This window comes from Neoarius graeffei, chromosome 26, assembly GCF_027579695.1.
Source record: "Neoarius graeffei isolate fNeoGra1 chromosome 26, fNeoGra1.pri, whole genome shotgun sequence".
Taxonomy (NCBI): Eukaryota; Metazoa; Chordata; class Actinopteri; order Siluriformes; family Ariidae; genus Neoarius; species Neoarius graeffei.
This window is the reverse complement of record NC_083594.1, coordinates 49,173,970-49,191,980: the sequence shown is the minus strand read 5'-3', so window position 1 is coordinate 49,191,980 and position 18,011 is coordinate 49,173,970. Positions and strand designations below refer to the sequence as shown.

The window sequence follows — 18,011 nt, the reverse complement described above, 5'->3', positions numbered from 1 at the left end:
CAGTTAACCTAACCTGCATGTCTTTGGACTGTGGGGGAAACCGGAGCACCCGGAGGAAACCCACGCGGACACGGGGAGAACATGCAAACTCCGCACAGAAAGGCCCTCTCCGGCCACGGGGCTCGAACCCGGACCTTCTTGCTGTGAGGCGACAGTGCTAACCACTACACCACCGTGCCGCCCATTATTATTATACATTATTATTATTATTATTAGCACACAGCATTCACATTATAATAGTAACAAATAAATAAATACATACATACATTTCCTAGATTAAAAATTTTATTTTATTAGTGTGGTTTTCTTTAACTGTTTGGATGACATGACTTCATTTCAAGTCATAATACAGACAGCAGGCAAATACTGTTCAATTTAATTAAGAAATTGTCATCCCACCCCTCCCCTCTAGGTTACCGCAGCTGAGGTGACACAGGTGTACCACACCGTCAGATATTAAGTTCTCAATATATTTAGATTATATTTTAAAAGTTCATTGTTGCCCAGTTGTACATTATACATTTTTACAGCATTGGCAATAAAGCATTTCAAGCTTTAAGTATGAGTAATTGCTTTCTTGATCACCCCTTTACTAAAACACCTACAAAATAAAACATACCACTGGTGTGGGCACCCCACCCCATGGGAGTCGTGCCCGTGGTGGTCATGGCCCCAAGGAGCCGTGGTGGGCGTCCCTTATTTTCATTTCTGAATGGTGGCAACCCTAGTATGATTGCTTATATCCAGTGAATGTGGATAGAATAAAATAGTCATTCCTTGACTAGCATGTCTTCTCTCTCTCTTTATTCTATCTAAAGGCTTTCCTTGGCAGCAAACTTACGAACCCATATAAAGCAGTGACACTAGAGATCCTTCCATAAACAGAAAGCTTCACTTTATCAATTATGCATTTTCTTTCTTTGTAAAATAACCACACTCACAATAACATAGAACGAGTGGTACAGCTCTCAGAGAGTTATTGCTGTTATTGAAAATTAACCGTCGTCTTCAGATTCGAGGATAAGCATGGGTATGGTGTAATTAAGCTATATGTAATGAAAAATCTGATTTTTTTCCAGTTATATATATATATATATTTTTTTTTCTTCTCAATGCGATTACAGACACGTCAAGACACTGAAACGACTTCAAGAGGTAAGACACCATGTTTCTTTTCCCTTGTCTTATTTTCATATTTTGCTACTTAATGAGTATTTTGTGCAAAACGCTTATGCGGTTAACTGGCATGCCGGGGGTTCGTGCGACTCTACCACCCACGGTTTTTAAAAAGCCAGTTAATTACATTAGAATGCCAGTGCTGTCTTTGTGTGAATATGTGCTAATTTCCAATGCTTCTCCGAATCCTTGGGGGTTTAACTTTGACGTACATTGCCTTGCTTATGAGGATAGTACACGAGGATGACTGGCATTAATGAGTGGAGTCTGTGTTAATGTGGCAATTGAATGTGTGAACATGAACGTGTAAATTAAAGCGTTTATTATCTGCCGGTTTACAGGGGGCAGGTAGCAGAACATTACAGGATGGATATAAATATTTACTGTAATTGTTTATTGTATGAAATTTAATTTGAGAGAGTAGATTTAATCCAGAACTAATGATGAAATATCACATGTCAGTCATGTCAGAGTTTTGTACTGGCATTTTTTAATAGAGCGAGTAATCTGATAATGGGATAACTCTAAAAATGCAAAGTGCATGATGGATGTTGTACACTTCAGACATTATTATCAAACTAGACTACGTTCAGACTGCACCCTGAAACGACCCATATCCGATTTTTTTGCCCATATGCGACCTGTATCCGATTTGTTATTGACAATCTGAACGACACAGATCCGATTTTTTTCACATGCGACCCAGGCCGCTTGGATATGTGGTCCTAATTCCGATGCATATCCGATATTTTCACATGCGATTGCAGTCTGACCGGACAGGTCGCATTCATGCGACCTACACGTCATCAACAAGAGACAAACGTCACTATTCTGCGTTGGCTAATCCCGCCTCTTTGGTGGAAAACAACAACATTTGTACAGTTTTCAGAATTTAAATAGACTTTTATAGAATTGATCAAGCTAATGGTGGATTTGATAGGGACCTGGATGTTGATCTGTTAGCCTGATTAAATAAAACAGTTTCTATAACTGATTTATAACTTAAACCATCCTGTATTACAAGATTATAAGATTGTTCTGGAAATTTCCAGTAATTTGACACCTTCGGTCTCATTAGTCTGCTGTTAATCAGATTATTGTGCGAGTTCTGCCGCCGCCACAAAAACCACATCGCCAGGTCTCGCCTCATCTCCATCGCAAACTGCACTGGTGTTTCTGCACCTTGAGCCAGCGCTGAGAGAAGCTGCAGAATTCAGCTGGCTATAAACAATCTAAATAAATATTTATAAAAATGTAGAAAAAGTTTATTAATATGACGAAATAAATATGTGCAAATTATTAAGCCTGAATTAAGAGTTTGGTAATACAGCGGCCGTATCCCAAATGACTGCCTACTGAAGCTCGAGTGCACTATATAGAGTTTTAAAAATCCATTACTTCCTAGTAACATGTAGTGCACTTATATAGAAATCAGGGCTTTGAACCGGTTCAAGGAACGAAAACGAAAACCGGGAACTTTTTCTATTTCACATGGAACAGAAACGAAACCAGAAACTTTATTATTTTTTATGTTCCAGAACAGAAACGCTTATTAAAAATAATGGTAACCGGTTTATACTGGTTTTTATTTCACTCCTCAAAGTTTCCGTAGCCTACAAATAAAAAAGTCATTCTTCTCCTGCGCAAGTTTCTATGACCCGCTGGGGTTCACTTCCTGTGTGACGTTCGCTGACTGAATGGAGAGAGCGGGAGGGTGGACGACTATCACGTCTCCACATCTTAAATAAGAGGTAAATATTGCAGTCTATCGTTATTCAAAAACGTCAATTTCAAACACGATATCAATACATTTGTCCACGTTAATGAGAGGCTCGCGAACATTAAATGACGTTAACCTCTGTTAGACTATCAATGCATAGGGCCTGACTAGCCTTTGGTAACACACTAAACGAATTATCTTTCATTTTTGGCACTTTTTCTGTTTGTGTAGATGGGAAGACATACTGAGAATCCAAATCGCCAACATTTGAAATAATAATTGTTTTGAATTATTTCTTGTCTTATTTAATGAAGGTTGTAATAGAATTAGCCTACATTTGGCTTAAGCTGGATGAGACAGAGACATAATTTTATAGCCATTTGTTAAACAGCTGACAGGGAACGTAATTAACCGTTCCAGGAACGAAATTTTTTTGTTCTAACCGGTTCGGGAACGTCTATTTAATGGTGGAACCCAAAACCGGAAACGTTAAAATTCCGTTTCTGTTTGGAACGAACCAATAGGAAAAAAATTCTGGTTCAAAGCCCTGATAGAAATTAGAGAGACATTTAGGAGTCAACCCTCGTTACCAGGCTACACGTTTTCATTTCAGTTCAGAAACAAAAACACACACGAGACCTCACACTTTAACACTAACCAGATAATTAAACAAACAAAAAAAGAAATCATTAAACTTGAAGAGTGCGCTTTTTTTTGTTTACATATTACGTAGATGTGCTTATTACGTGTCAATTTGCGCATGCGGGACACTTTTGGGTCGTTTTCCGTTCATATTGGAGATCGCATACAAGTCTCATATAATTGGTAATGTGAACAGCCTAACAAAAAAATCGGATTTCACAACAAATCGGATACGGGTCGTTTCAGGTTGCAGTCTGAACGTAGTGCACTCTCGAGTGAATCGTGTGTCGATCGAGAAATAGCTCCGAATTTGATTTCTACTCAAATGCGCAATGACGCAGTACTTTTTAAACTCTCCACCAATCAACCCATGATTTCCGCATTTTCTCGCCGATCTGTTCGCCTGCCGATTCCCACTCACCATCCAGATATTAAGGTTGAGATGCGCTCCCTCTGGGATTTGTGATACTTGCAGCATAACACACTCGGGTGAAACCGCTATCTACCCTCTTCCGCATACATGAGCTCACAAACTCGTAGGATTGGCTAATGCTGCTGTGATTGACACGAGAGAGAGAGTACGGCGTCCCTCAAACTCGGAGAGCACGGCTGGTTTTTACTCCCTGAAGCATCAAGAATAACTTTTTTTAACACTGAGTTTCATTACTAGAGATACATGATATCATTGCAGAGTACACATCTAAGCGAAGCGTGTTACTGCTTCCGAAGCAGCTCTTTCTAGATGGATTTGTAGACAAAAGATGTTCGATCAGTGGGATATATAGTTGTGGTCAGAAGTTTACATACAGTGACATGAATGTCATCTTGGATATGAATGTCATGGCAATATTTGGGCTTTCAGTCATTTCTCGGGACTGTTCTTTTCTGTGGCAGAATGATTGCACAGCATGCATCTTTAAAAAAAACCACCAGAATTTGGTGCACAAGTTTTATTTTTCTTTGGGTTTTCTGAAATCAGCACAGGGTCAAAAATACAGCACACCTAATATTTGGGTAAAATGTCTTTTCGCAAGATTCACCTTGACCAAACATTTTTGTTTACCATGAACAAGCTTCTGGCAGAATTCTGGTTGGATATTTCAAGACTCTTCATGGTAGAATTGGTAGAGTTCAATTAATTTCTTTTTGGCATGGACTCAACTTGTACGCACAGTCCATATATTTTCAACAGGGTTGAAGTCAGGACTTGTTTTAAGCTTAATGTTCGTCTGCTTTATCCTCCACAACCAGCTCTGATGTGTGTTTGGGTTCATTGTCCTGTTGTAACTCCCAAATCCCAAGTCACGTTCAAGTTTCTGATGGTTTATGCTGAAGAATTCTGAGGTCGTCCTCCTTCTTCATTATTCCATCCACTTTGTGCAATGAACCAGTTCCACTGGCAGTAAAACAGCCCCAGAGCATGATGATCCTACCACCATCACCAGTTGGTACAGTGTCCCTCTGTACATGGTGGTCATTGTGGCCAAACAACTCAATCTTTGTCTCATCTGACCATACGGCTTTCCTCCAGAAAGCTTTTTCTTTGTCCATGTGGTCAGCTTCAAACTTTAGTTAAACTTGAAGGTGTCAATTTTGGAGCAAGGGGGTTATTTCTTGGATAGCAGCCTCTTTTGGCCCTTTTCCACTACCCTTTTTCAGCTCACTTCAGCTCGCTTCAGCTCACTTCAGCCCGACACGACTCGCGTTTCGACTGCCAAAAACCAGCACGACTCAGCTCGTTTCAGCCCTGCTTAGCCCCTAAAACTCGCACCGTTTTGGAGTGGGGCTGAAGCGAGCCAAGCCATGCCGAGTGAGGTTGGGGGCGTGAGCAGACACTCCCCTGTGCACTGATTGGTGAGGAGGAGTGTCCTCACATGCCCACACGCCCCGCGAGCGCGCTGGGATCTGTAAACACCGCAAACCCGGAAGAAGAATAATTACAAATTACGAGAATTTCTGAAGCCTTATGCGCCTCGCCTCATCTATACGCTCTTGCCAGTATCTGTCCGCGTTGTCGGTGACAACAAGCCACAGCACCAAGACCAGCAACACTAACGACTCCATGTCCTCCATGTTTATTGTTTACTATTCGGGTCGTGAGACTACCGCTTAAAAGATCACTGAATCAGTGACATACAGAGCATCGTGGACGAGTTCGCGGAGCGCAAGGCTCGTCGTATGCCCTTCAAATAATGCGCGCAGTAGGCTATTGATGTTTTATTATGAGCCATGTACAGTATGTCGCCTAATGTTTTTTTGTTTCTGAGTTACATGTTCGTTTGAAGGACTTAATGTACAAAATAACATAGTTGCACCCCGTAGTGTTGAAATTGGTAAACACAGTGCATTCAGTGAGGTTTGCACCGCCCTCCTTTTATTTCTGACTCTTCCTGTCACCGTTGCAACCTCTGAGCGCTCATTCGTATGCCCTTCAAATAATGTGCGCAGTATAGGCTATTGATGTTTTATTATGAGCCATGTACAGTATCCTAATGTTTTTTGTTTCTGAGTTACATGTTCGTTTGAAGGACTTGATGTACTAAATAACATAGTTGCACCCGGTAGTGTTGAAATTGGTAAACACCGCAGTTGTGGACATTTTGTAGCCTAAAATGATGTTATGATAAGCTTTAATAAAGGGCCCGGTCATTTGCCCCGCCCCCGGCCCGGCTCTGACTTGTTCCGCCACTGTCACTGATGTCACTGTTTGCGCTGCTTAACGACATCACGTGACGTCCACCCACTTTCGCTAACTCCACCCAATGTGTCCACCCACTTCCAGCCAGCACGGTTCAGCGTGGTTGTAGTCGAAATGCAACTCCAACAGCCCCGCTCAGCTCGACTCAGCTCGACTCGGCACGGCACGGCTCAGCCGCGTTTGTAGTGGAAAAGCGGCATTAGTCCATGGTGATCTGAACTGTAGACAGTAATCCATCAGCTTCCAGTTCATGGCAGGGCTGTGCCATGGTGGTTCCCAGGTTGTTAAGAGAGATTTATGGCTCCAAGAGACATTCCGGAGTTGTGCATATCTGCGATCCGCTTTCTCGGATCTGCACTGAGCTCCTTGGACTTTCCCATTTTACTGTGTGTTGGTCAATCCAGTGAGTGCTGTAAACAAACCCTTTTTATGAAGGCACAGAGCAGCTACCAGCTGTAGTCAATCATGATCGCTAACAGGAAGTTAAGAGACCTTGGCCTTGGCAAGATAAGAGACATTTTGGAAGTTTCAGCACCTCTGAATTAATAAACTAAGTGAGCGTATGTAAATTGTTGACCAGGTATGTATAATTTTGACCCTGTGTTGATTTCAAAAAACCCAAAGAAAATTAAAACTTGTGCACCAAATTCTAATATTTTTTTTTATTAAAGATGCATGCTGTACAATCATTCTGCCACAGAAAAAGAACAGTTCAAAGAAATGACTGAAAGCCCAAATATTGCCATGACATTCATATCCAAGGTGACATTCGTGTATGTAAACTTCTGACCACAACTGTATGTGCAGAATAACCTGGAAATTTGGATGACAATCCAGGTGTATTTGATATCTCTGTATTTGATAAGCGCTTCGTTTCGATAAAAAATAAATATCATAGTGTGCTGAGAGGGTACTGTGACTCCTCGACTGTTTTGATAATCAGATTATAATTGTGTTATTGGTGTGCATGTAAACACAGTAAGAGTCTCCTAATTGTCGATGCCGAAGCAGACATGACTGCGCGCATGCACACACACACACACACACACACACACACACACACACACACACACACACACACACACACACACAAAACTCAGGTTTATCAGTGTTTGTCCAGTTCATATGACTTCCTTGCCTTAAGAGCATCACCTTGAAAATGTCATGACTGGTGTGACGTGGTATTTACGCACATGCCTTTTGTTGGTGTGTGTGTGTGTGTGCGTGCATATGTGTGTGTCTATGTGTGCATAGACATATGTAGAGACAGCAATGCTTTAACACAGTATGATGCTTGACGCTGACATACAATTGTGCTTGTTCTGAGCTGCTGTGGCTTTCATTCGCTCGGTTCCTCCGACAGGCCGAATATCTTTCTATCTGACCCCTGGAGCTGTGTGTGAGAGAGAAAGAATGTCCAGGAACATAATATCCTGATTGTGTCGGAAGAAACGGGTAACCCATCATGTCCTGACCAGCACGATAGCCCTGACAACAGAAAGCACTTTTTATCAAAGTTTTTTTTTTTTTTTTTTTAAATGGTAAAACTTTTCGCTTGTGATTTCTTATGTTAAAATTAGGATTAGATTTGGAATTAGGTGTAGATTATTGTTTTAAGATCGATACGATATACCGTATAAATGACTTAAGTGTATATGTCCATGTGTGGTTGTGTGAATGTATGTGAAACATCCTGTAGAAATAGAGAGATTAAAAAGCTCTATCTATTACCCCGTGAAATTTTATGACTGTGACCTTGGCCTAACTTTTTTTTTTTGTCCTTAATTAAACCTGCATCGCCAATTATTACAGACAAAGGGAAGAGAAGGAAAGACATAATATAATGTCGAATAATTTATCAGAGGCCAGAGAGCTCTGAAGCAGTTTTGCTGTCCTGATGTAAATTACCATACTTTATATTCAGTACTATAATTGCCTCATTTGAATAAAATAGGCGTGAGTCACGACAGTCGCTGATCAGTTCGCTACTAAAGAATGCTAATGGTATACATGCAGATTGTAGTGCATTGTATTGGCCCATATGACCCTCAATAACATGCATAAGTCATGATATTTGCATTATGTAACATCCAGGGAAAGTGTAAAATGATTATAGATCTGTGTGCAAGTTGCATGTTGGAAATGCTTGGCCTTAATATTGATACGCTATTAATATTTATATAAAATAGCACAATTAGTGTTCATGTGATAAGATATAGATGCCATTAATCACCGAGCGTGTGGCGCATTGAATGGCAATGAGATTCAGTGACAGGAGGAGTGGAGTCACCTTGATTATCATCTCCGATGCTGACGTTAAATCAGTGCTGGGTTTTTTTTTTCTTCCTTCCATCACTATCACTGGTGACTCTGAGGATCCTGCTAAATATGGATTTGTGGAAAAGTTTGTGTCAAACCCTCGAGTCCTTGAGAAAAGAAGACCTCCTACTGCTGTCTAACTGATCTCATCTCATTATCTCTAGCCGCTTTATCCTGTTCTACAGGGTCGCAGGCAAGCTGGAGCCTATCCCAGCTGACTACGGGGGAAAGGCGGGGTACACCCTGGACAAGTCGCCAGGTCATCACAGGGCCGACACATAGACACAGACAACCATTCACACTCACATTCACACCTACGGTCAATTTAGAGTCACCAGTTAACCTAACCTGCATGTCTTTGGACTGTGGGGGAAACCGGAGCACCCGGAGGAAACCCACGCGGACACGGGGAGAACATGCAAACTCCGCACAGAAAGGCCTTCGTCAGCCAATGGGCGCGAACCCAGAACCTTCTTGCTGTGAGGCGACAGCGCTAACCACTACACCACCGTGTCACCCGCTGTCTAGCTCTTCCTTGTAATAAAGGAGAGTAATGCATTACAGCTCAAAATCGCATCTTATCTTAATTATATCACAGCTACTCGCTTTGTTTTTTTTAACCCAATTTTGTAATTCTATGCTTTTCAGCAATTAAGAATTAGCCTCCAAAAAGTTGATGGCAAGTAGAAATATTGTGAATTTAGGAAAAGGTAGGAAAAGATTCTTTATCAGATTATTTTTTTAAATAATCAAAGTCAAAGTCTATCTCGGGATATTTAACAGTTATTCCACGAAATCGAGTCGTGCATGAGCAGATAGCTGTCAACCATGTACAACAAGATTGAGTGGAATCACTGTTTTATTCTATCCACATTCACTGGATTTTGAGAAACAGAGTACATTTATTTTTATTTTTTTGCAAATTTGATCAATAAAAACTTCATACAAAACGTCTGACAAAATAATTTCCGCTTAGAATGTCAACAAACCGGTAAATGACAGGAGCAATTTGTGAAAAAATGCAATAAAAATAATTAATAATTCTCGAAAAATAAAAAAATAGACATTCTTACCATGAAATACTTTTATTCCATATTATTTTGTTGCTTTGGGCGGCACGGTGGTGTAGTGGTTAGCGCTGTCGCCTCACAGCATGAAGGTCCGGGTTCGAGCCCCGTGGCCGGCGAGGGCCTTTCTGTGTGGAGTTTGCATGTTCTCCCCGTGTCCGCGTGGGTTTCCTCCGGGTGCTCCGGTTTCCCCCACAGTCCAAAGACATGCAGGTTAGGTTAACTGGTGACTCTAAATTGAGCGTAGGTGTGAATGTGAGTGTGAATGGTTGTCTGTGTCTATGTGTCAGCCCTGTGATGACCTGGCGACTTGTCCAGGGTGTACCCCGCCTTTCGCCCGTAGTCAGCTGGGATAGGCTCCAGCTCGCCTGCGACCCTGTAGAACAGGATAAAGCGGCTAGAGATGATGAGATGAGATGAGATTTTGTTGCTTTTTTTTGTTGTATTTTTTGGGGTTTTGTTTTCGAGTAGAGTTTTTATTTCATCCCCGGTTGGTTCAGCAACACGTTCCGCCATTTTGCTTTTCTCTACTCACGGTATATGAGCTGATATTCTAGTCGTAGAGTAGCCAATCTGAGTGCGCAATTGCTCACATCCAGTGAAAAGAAAGAAAAAAGAAAGAAAAGAATATATGGATAGAATAATTTTACTTTTTTCAAGCCTGAAATTGTTTTATTATATTGTCAGGTCGTTGTGCTCATTTTAAAGGTTTGCTTCCAGAAAGGAGCAAAATGATCTCATCTCATTATCTCTCGCCGCTTTATCCTTCTACAGGGTCGCAGGCAAGCTGGAGCCTATCCCAGCTGACTACGGGCGAAAGGCGGGGTACACCCTGGACAAGTCGCCAGGTCATCACAGGGCTGACACATAGACACAGACAACCATTCACACTCACATTCACACCTACGCTCAATTTAGAGTCACCAGTTAACCTAACCTGCATGTCTTTGGACTGTGGGGGAAACCGGAGCACCCGGAGGAAACCCACGCGGACACGGGGAGAACATGCAAACTCCGCACAGAAAGGCCCTCGCCGGCCACGGGGCTCAAACCCAGGACCTTCTTGCTGTGAGGTGACAGCGCTAACCACTACACCACCGTGCCGCCCGGAGCAAAATGATCAGCCAGTAATATAAGACACTTGAAATGTATAAATATGTCTCGAATCGAATAGGTCATACGGTACAGTATATTTTTATGAAATATTTCGTAATTTTTTTCTTTATTCAAAATGGATGTACAAAGTGTATTTTTCAATATAACCCTGCTGCCTGATTTCGCCTCCTAAATTTCATGTTCAGATTATGCTTTAGCTCGGCTGTCATTGCTTATCTGTTTACCGTAATTGCTTTTTCGTACAAGGTGATACTCCACAGTACAAGATGTCGAGTTGTGAATATTGATCATGTTTATTATTTATGATTTTAAATGGATGAATTAATATTTCAGGAACAGCAACATATTTTTATACAAGTAGTTTGTAATGTTTTCAGGTAGCACAGTCTGGCGTGGTTTGGCTTTCCCTGCCTTTATTTATTTATTTATTTATTTATTTATTTACATCTCTATCGCTTCCTCTTTCATTCTCTTTCTTTTTTTTTCCAGTGGCTCACTCTGCAGAGTCTCCTTTAAACCCTGCCTGAAGAGAGCACAGCATTTTTTGCACATCAACGAAAGTTGTATCATTACCTCCGCCAAGGAGGTTATGTTTTCGGTAGCGTTGGTTTGTTTGTTTGTTGGTTTGTCTGTTAGCAACATTACGGAAAAAGTAATGAACAGATTGCTCTGAAATTTTTTCCAGAGGTGTGACTGGGCACTCAACCTATTAAATTTTGGCGGTGATCCGGATCACCTTCTGGATCCCGGATTTTTTTAAAGGATTCTTGGCGGAGGTCTGCGCTCTCCGAGTGCTTTTCTAGTTTAAAATTGTAGTCCTTGTGAGTATGGATTCTTGGGTTTCACGTGATGTCACGTCCGCCTCATTAGTTATTCAATACTTTAGCTGGTGGTCTACCAAAGCTCAGCTGACAAAGCGTTTGTACGGAGAAGGTGCATCGCTCGCATGAAAAATGCCTTACACTTTTAGGTTGTTCGAATCGATCAAACCGTGAAACTGATAAAAGTTTCTTCAGGGTTCCTCGTGAACTAATAAAAAAGGCTGAACAAACACAGGATTTCACAAAAAGACGTCGAGAAAGGCGGCTTTTCAGTGAACCTCTCAGTAAAATCAACGGGAGTCGAATCGAAGCGTGCTCGAGTTTGCAGTGATCACTTGGTGAAAGGTTTGTATTTCCCTCTCAGCTCTGTCCTTAGTGTTTTCCAAGTACTTTTCTTGCCACGTGTCGTTATTTTACGGTACTTTTTTTAGTCATGAAGCTCTAAAGTCCCCAGCTGTTTCTTTGTTTCCTCCTCACAAAGTCCGTATGAAGGTCACGACAAAATTCTTCCCCAGCCGTACAGTTACAATGCGCCGTGATCACTTCTCCGTCTTGTTTAACTAACGCTACGTTCACACTGCAAGGCTTAATGCTCAATTCCGATTTTTTTGTGAAATCCGATTTTTTTGTGAGGTCGTTCATATTAACAAATATATGCGACTTGTATGTGATCCTCAGTATGAACGAAAAGCGACCTAAAAGTGTTCCGCATGCGCATTGCAGGATACGACGACGTCACACGCAGTGAGCATGGCCAGTGTTTACGGAAGTAAAACCGCCCGGTTGCGGTATGACCCATCCAATCTAGCTTGAATAGCTGTATCCCCCCAAATGGAAATCAGCTCCCTAACCTCTGCGTCCTTCCATTGAGAAGATTCAGAACCTTCACAGCCCGAAGCGTCCCTCGCATTGATGTCATGCGCAGGGGCGCAGATACGTTTTTTGAACTGGGGGGGACAAAAAACTGGGGGGGACAAAGCTGCCAGCAAACCAACCCCAACCCCGATATGCCTGTCAAACTTGTTGTGGGTTACCATAGCAACCAAGCTCGAGCTCGCAACCTGTGCAGTCTGCGCAGCTCAACCAACCGAATATCAGTCTTTGTTTTGTTTTATGTGAGTTGTTGCAACTATGTATGTACTGCTGTGCACCTCAATAAACCGAATGGTAATTAGTCTTTTGATTTTTCCGTGAGGTTTGCCTTATGCAAAGAAAGACAGCATATACGTTTTTTCCTCCCTATAAGTGGGGGGGACCGAGCGAGGTGAATTTAAATCTGGGTGGGACGAGTCCCACCCTCTATCTGCGCCCATGATTATGTGCCATGTTGTTGTAACTTTTTTTGAGAGACTCGCTGCCTACTTCAGCGCAGAATAGTGACGTTTGTGGCTTGTTGATGACGTGTAAGTCGGATGAATGCGACCTGGCGGTTCAGACTGAAGTCGCATATGAAAAGAGCGGATAGGAATCGGAATTAGGACCACATATCCAAACGGCCTGGGTCGGATTTGAAAAAATCGGATCTGTGTCGTTCATATTGTCAATAAAAGATCGGATACAGGTCACATATGGGCGAAAAGATCGGATTTGAGTCACTTCAGCCTGCAGTGTGAACGTAGCCTAAGATCCAGGGGCCGCATTACAGAAAGTTCCTAACTTGAGAATCTCATCTTATCTGTCTAGTTCCCGTGGCAACGGCACTTTAGGATCATATTTAGGAAAAGGCTATTACAGAACAGCCGTTCCTAACTCTGTTGTCCTATCCTATCTCAAGTTAAGAAAAGTGTATTACAGAAGCATCCTAACTTCTAAAAAAACTAAAAAATTCTTAAATACCCGTCCTAACTTTAGGATATCCCCACCGCTGTCCTAACTGTCATTTTTACTGTATAAATCAGCTAGTAGTCTACTATTAGACAGAATGGCAGGTATTTTGCTTTTGAGGCGACAACAACAACGTAACCGGAATTTGTTTATTGAAAGGCAGTTGGTAGACCAAATCGACATTTTAAGGTTTGATGACAAAACTTTGATAAATCGCTACCGGTTACCCCGGGCCATGATCAAACAGTTAGCTGATAAACTGCGGCCAGATTTAGAGAGGCCGACTCGTCGACATGGGGCTCTCCCGGTTATACTGCAGCTAACAAATGCGCTATCCTCTGCCATTCCCTTTCCTTAGATTCTTTAGTTAACGAAGAACTAAATCTCCCGAACAATATATCCTTGGACCCGTCCACTAACGCTACTAACATTTCAATTTCATCCGGTTTAAAATTTAAAGCCCGTCGTTGTTTGTCCATACTGTTTACGTCTCTTGCTGTCTCGTGTCAAGTCGTCACTTGTAGCAGGGTATTGTTTCTGTTGTAGCAGCTAGCCAGAGATCACTGGACGTTACTTCACGAGACACAGTGTAGCTTTCGTTGCTAGGTAACAGACGTTAAAGGCGATCATAGATGTTTCGATCGGTTATTTAGGAATCCTAACTCGAGATAAGATAAGAATCCTAAATGAAGTTAGGATTTGCTTCTGTAATACCAAACTGAAAAGAATCCTATCTCACAGCTGTCCCATCTTAACTTTTGACTTAAGATAGGAACTTTCTGTAATGCCGTCCCAGGTCTTTAAAGGGGTTTCTGATGATCTTTGTGAATGATTTAGCTGAGAGATTTGAGCCAACACAAGTGAGAATCAAACCAACTGTTGTTTCACTTCAACTTGCAGCACTTCGTTGTAAAGACGCGAAAGAAAAGCTTAAAAAAAACCCAGACAAAAACAATCCAGGATTCATTCGGCAGCGACTTGATCCCGAGGTCGTTTACCCAGCCACATACAAAAAAGTTGTAAGCCTCCATACTCTTCCATGCTTTCATCTGTTTTGCGGTGTAGAAGGACGTCTGCAACACCAGATAGTTGGAGATGTCGGGGAACTCGACTGAAGGGTAGTTTTCGAGATCGTATGACAAATCCTTCTTTCCCAGACTGTAGGGGTCGATTCCATTGCACATAGCAATCTTCTGAATATATCTAAAGCCAGCAGTGGCTTCTGATAACTTATCACTAGTTGTTTGCACTACGGCAGCCGTTTTGGTTTGCTCGACCACCAGCTGTTTTACTGGAAGCGAAATCGCAAAGAAAAGTCACGTGACTGAAACCCAAGAATACTCCAGGACTCTAGACTTCTCCCGTTATGATTCTGTTTCCTTTGGTACAATTACCTGGCACTTATTTCATTGCCAGAAAGCTGAGCTCTGTAAAATTGTGTTGGATTTCATCTCGCTTGTACGTAAGTCATTTTGAATAAAGATGTCTACCGAATAAATAACTGGAAACGCGATGGAAATTGAAGTGCACTTTGCCGCATGGGTGGAGATAATTGTCATATGTTCTTCGCAGTGAAAGTTTCGTTGTTGTTTTTTAAGTGAAACACAAAGTGCTTTATTATTTGTGCTGTCTTTTCAGATTTTCATGATCGAACCAGAGTGAAAGACAATGTTTTCATAGCCATGAGGAATCCCATAAAAGTAGCACGTAGTGAATTACGAGAGCAGTGACAGATGCAGAACTCGGGTGCGATCGATACTTATTGATTGATGCGTGAAGCTCCTGTGGAATTTCAGGGGATGATCACCTTCTCCGTGTGTGTGTGTGTCTAAATGTTTGTCACTGCTGTCTTAAAAGTGAAATTGATGAGCTGCAGAAAATGGGCTGGCTGGACACTTCAGTGCTTTTTATTATTTATTATTATGACATTGTTTCACACTCTAGTTTGTAAAGACTCCAAGCAGCAATTTTGCAGGTAATGTCTTCAGCCAGATACACAAAGGCAAGCGAAAGAAAGCAAACGAAAGCCTTTTATTGTCAGGAAGCCCGCTCAGACGTCAATCACTCATCCAAGAAAGCATCTGATGGTGTGTTTAGTCCAGCTCTTTGTGGCGTATACACTACCGTTCAAAAGTTTGGGGTCACTCTGAAATGTCCTTATTTTTGAAAGAAAAGCACTGTTCTTTTCAATGAAGATCACTTTAAACTAATCAGAAATCCACTCTATACATTGCTAATGTGGTAAATGACTATTCTAGCTGCAAATGTGTGGTTTTTGGTGCAATATCTCCATAGGTGTATAGAGGCCCATTTCCAGCAACTCTCACTCCAGTGTTCTAATGGTACAATGTGTTTGCTCATTGCCTCAGAAGGCTAATGGATGATTAGAAAACCCTTGTACAATCATGTTAGCACAGCTGAAAACAGTTGAGCTCTTTAGAGAAGCTATAAAACTGACCTTCCTTTGAGCAGATTGAGTTTCTGGAGCATCACATTTGTGGGGTCGATTAAATGCTCAAAATGGCCAGAAAAATGTCTCGACTATATTTTCTATTCATTTTACAACTTATGGTGGGAAATAAAAGTGTGACTTTTCATGGAAAACACAAAATTGTCTGGGTGACCCCAAACTTTTGAACGGTAGTGTATGTTCCACACACAGTGATACTGTATTCCATGATACTTCTGAGACTAGCCGAGGCATTTTTCTGGGTATAGTGCAATTCCAAGTAAATTATTGGTGGTGTAGGTGTATCTTTCTGTTTTTATATTGTCTTCTTTATGCTCTCTGAGAAGGACAAACCAACTACTTGTCTCCATTTTTATGCACGACTTGACAATTTCTTATTCTTGTCTCTATTTCTTTCAATCAGAGCTCATTTATCAGTCATTTAATGCAGTAAATGTACACTCATTGGCCACTTTATGCGGAACACCCTTCCATCCACCTACTGTTTTATGCAGTTATGTAATCAGCCAATCCCTTGGTAGCAGCACAATGCGTAAAATCACGCAAATACAAATCAAGAGCCTCAGTTAAAGGAGAACTGAAGTCATTTTTAAACTTGCTTTATTTCTTCATTAGTGTGTTATTCAATTATGTTTTCGGTTTTAGTAACCTTATATTGTGACTCGTATTGGCAGATAACTGCAATTAAATATTATACTTATCGGCCTATTCGGTTTTTAGCCGTGTTGAATTTAGTTCGTTTGGTCCACGGCAGGCGTCGCTTATCCACGCGATCTTCACGAGACTTGTGCGAGACTTCGAAACGTCAAGTGTCAGCAAGGTGTCAGTGCCGCCATTTTGAAAATTGTTTTCCAAATGAAAAACAAGTTTAAATGACGATTACTGCCTACTTTTTTCCAACTTTCCTGATTGCTATCAAAACAAACAAAACTTCCAGCTTGATCACATCAGCATTCGAAGGAGGGCGCGTGCGTCTTTTGACAACATCGGCAGATGTCGGTCACTTTGATTTCCACTGTGCGTTTTACTTCCGTCCTACGATGTTTCGCACAGGTCTCAACGAATCTCGTTTACGGCCATCGCTTTGACATATGGACTGATATATTACAGAGCATATTTCAAACACTCAGAACTTACTATAGCAGCGACAAAATGGTGACCAAAAATGCATTCCGATATTTAATAAAATGAGAAATAGAATTTTGATAATAAAAAAATTTGCCTTCAGTTCCCCTTTAATGTTCACTTCGAACATCAGAATGGGAAAAATTGGTGCCAATTTGAGCATTTCAGAAACTGCTGAGGTTTCTCCTGGGGTTTTCACACACAACAGTCTTGAGAGTTTATACAGACAGAATGGTGCGAAAAACAAAAAAACATTTTTGAGTGAGTGAGCGATAGTTCTGTAGGTGGAAACAAACGCCTCGTCGATAAGAGAGGTCAGAGGAAAATGGACAGATTGGTTCGAGCTTCTTTGCCAGGAAGGATATAGTCACTCATAGCAACCCTTTGCAAGCGCGGTGAGCAGAAAAGCATCTCAGCATGCAACAGCAGAACAGAAGAACACACTGGGTTCCAGTCCTGCAGCCAAGAACAGGAATCTTAGAATCAAGAACAAGTTCCTATTAAAGTGTATTTGTAGGCCAAACCAAACTGGAAAAAAAAAATCCCACCAGATTTACAAATACTTGTGTAATGCTACCAAGCATGTTCACAGCACAACTGATTTATATTCAGTGATGTTTACAAAACCCGAGAAAAGGCAAAGCTCAAAAAATTGACCTGAAAAAGACAAAACGACGGTGACGAAGCCTTTCCTAAGTGCGACATGCTGTAAATCTTTAGTTTTGCAAGCAAAACCGAACTTAATGCTAGCGACTAGCAACTACAGCTGACTTTTTATCCAACTTCAGTAAGATACATCTTTTGTACATGATACTCATTCCATATTTCTGGCCACACCCCATTCTTTTTCTCTGAGTCAGCATCGCTGCAGCCTACGCCGACCATCAGCGAGACTGTTGTGATAGTTAAGGGCTACATTATACATATTATACCATGTTTATTTTTTTATCTCTATTAGGCTTTGCTGAGATTTACAGTGGCAACAAATGATACGAGCTCAGCTTAAAGTGCTGTTCATGGAAACCAAAGATTA

General features: G+C 41.4%; 1 protein-coding gene across 3 annotated transcripts in view; it reads left to right on the top strand.

The window, feature by feature from the left end:
- The window catches only part of fgd5a (FYVE, RhoGEF and PH domain containing 5a), a 107,938-nt gene that overhangs the window by 43,892 nt on the left and 46,035 nt on the right, over positions 1 to 18,011 (top strand). For all 3 annotated transcript variants that reach the window (XM_060910678.1, XM_060910679.1, XM_060910677.1), the window contains exon 5: positions 1,125 to 1,155. In XM_060910678.1, the coding sequence (XP_060766661.1) occupies positions 1,125 to 1,155 (31 nt within the window). The remainder of the gene's footprint in view (positions 1 to 1,124; positions 1,156 to 18,011) is intronic.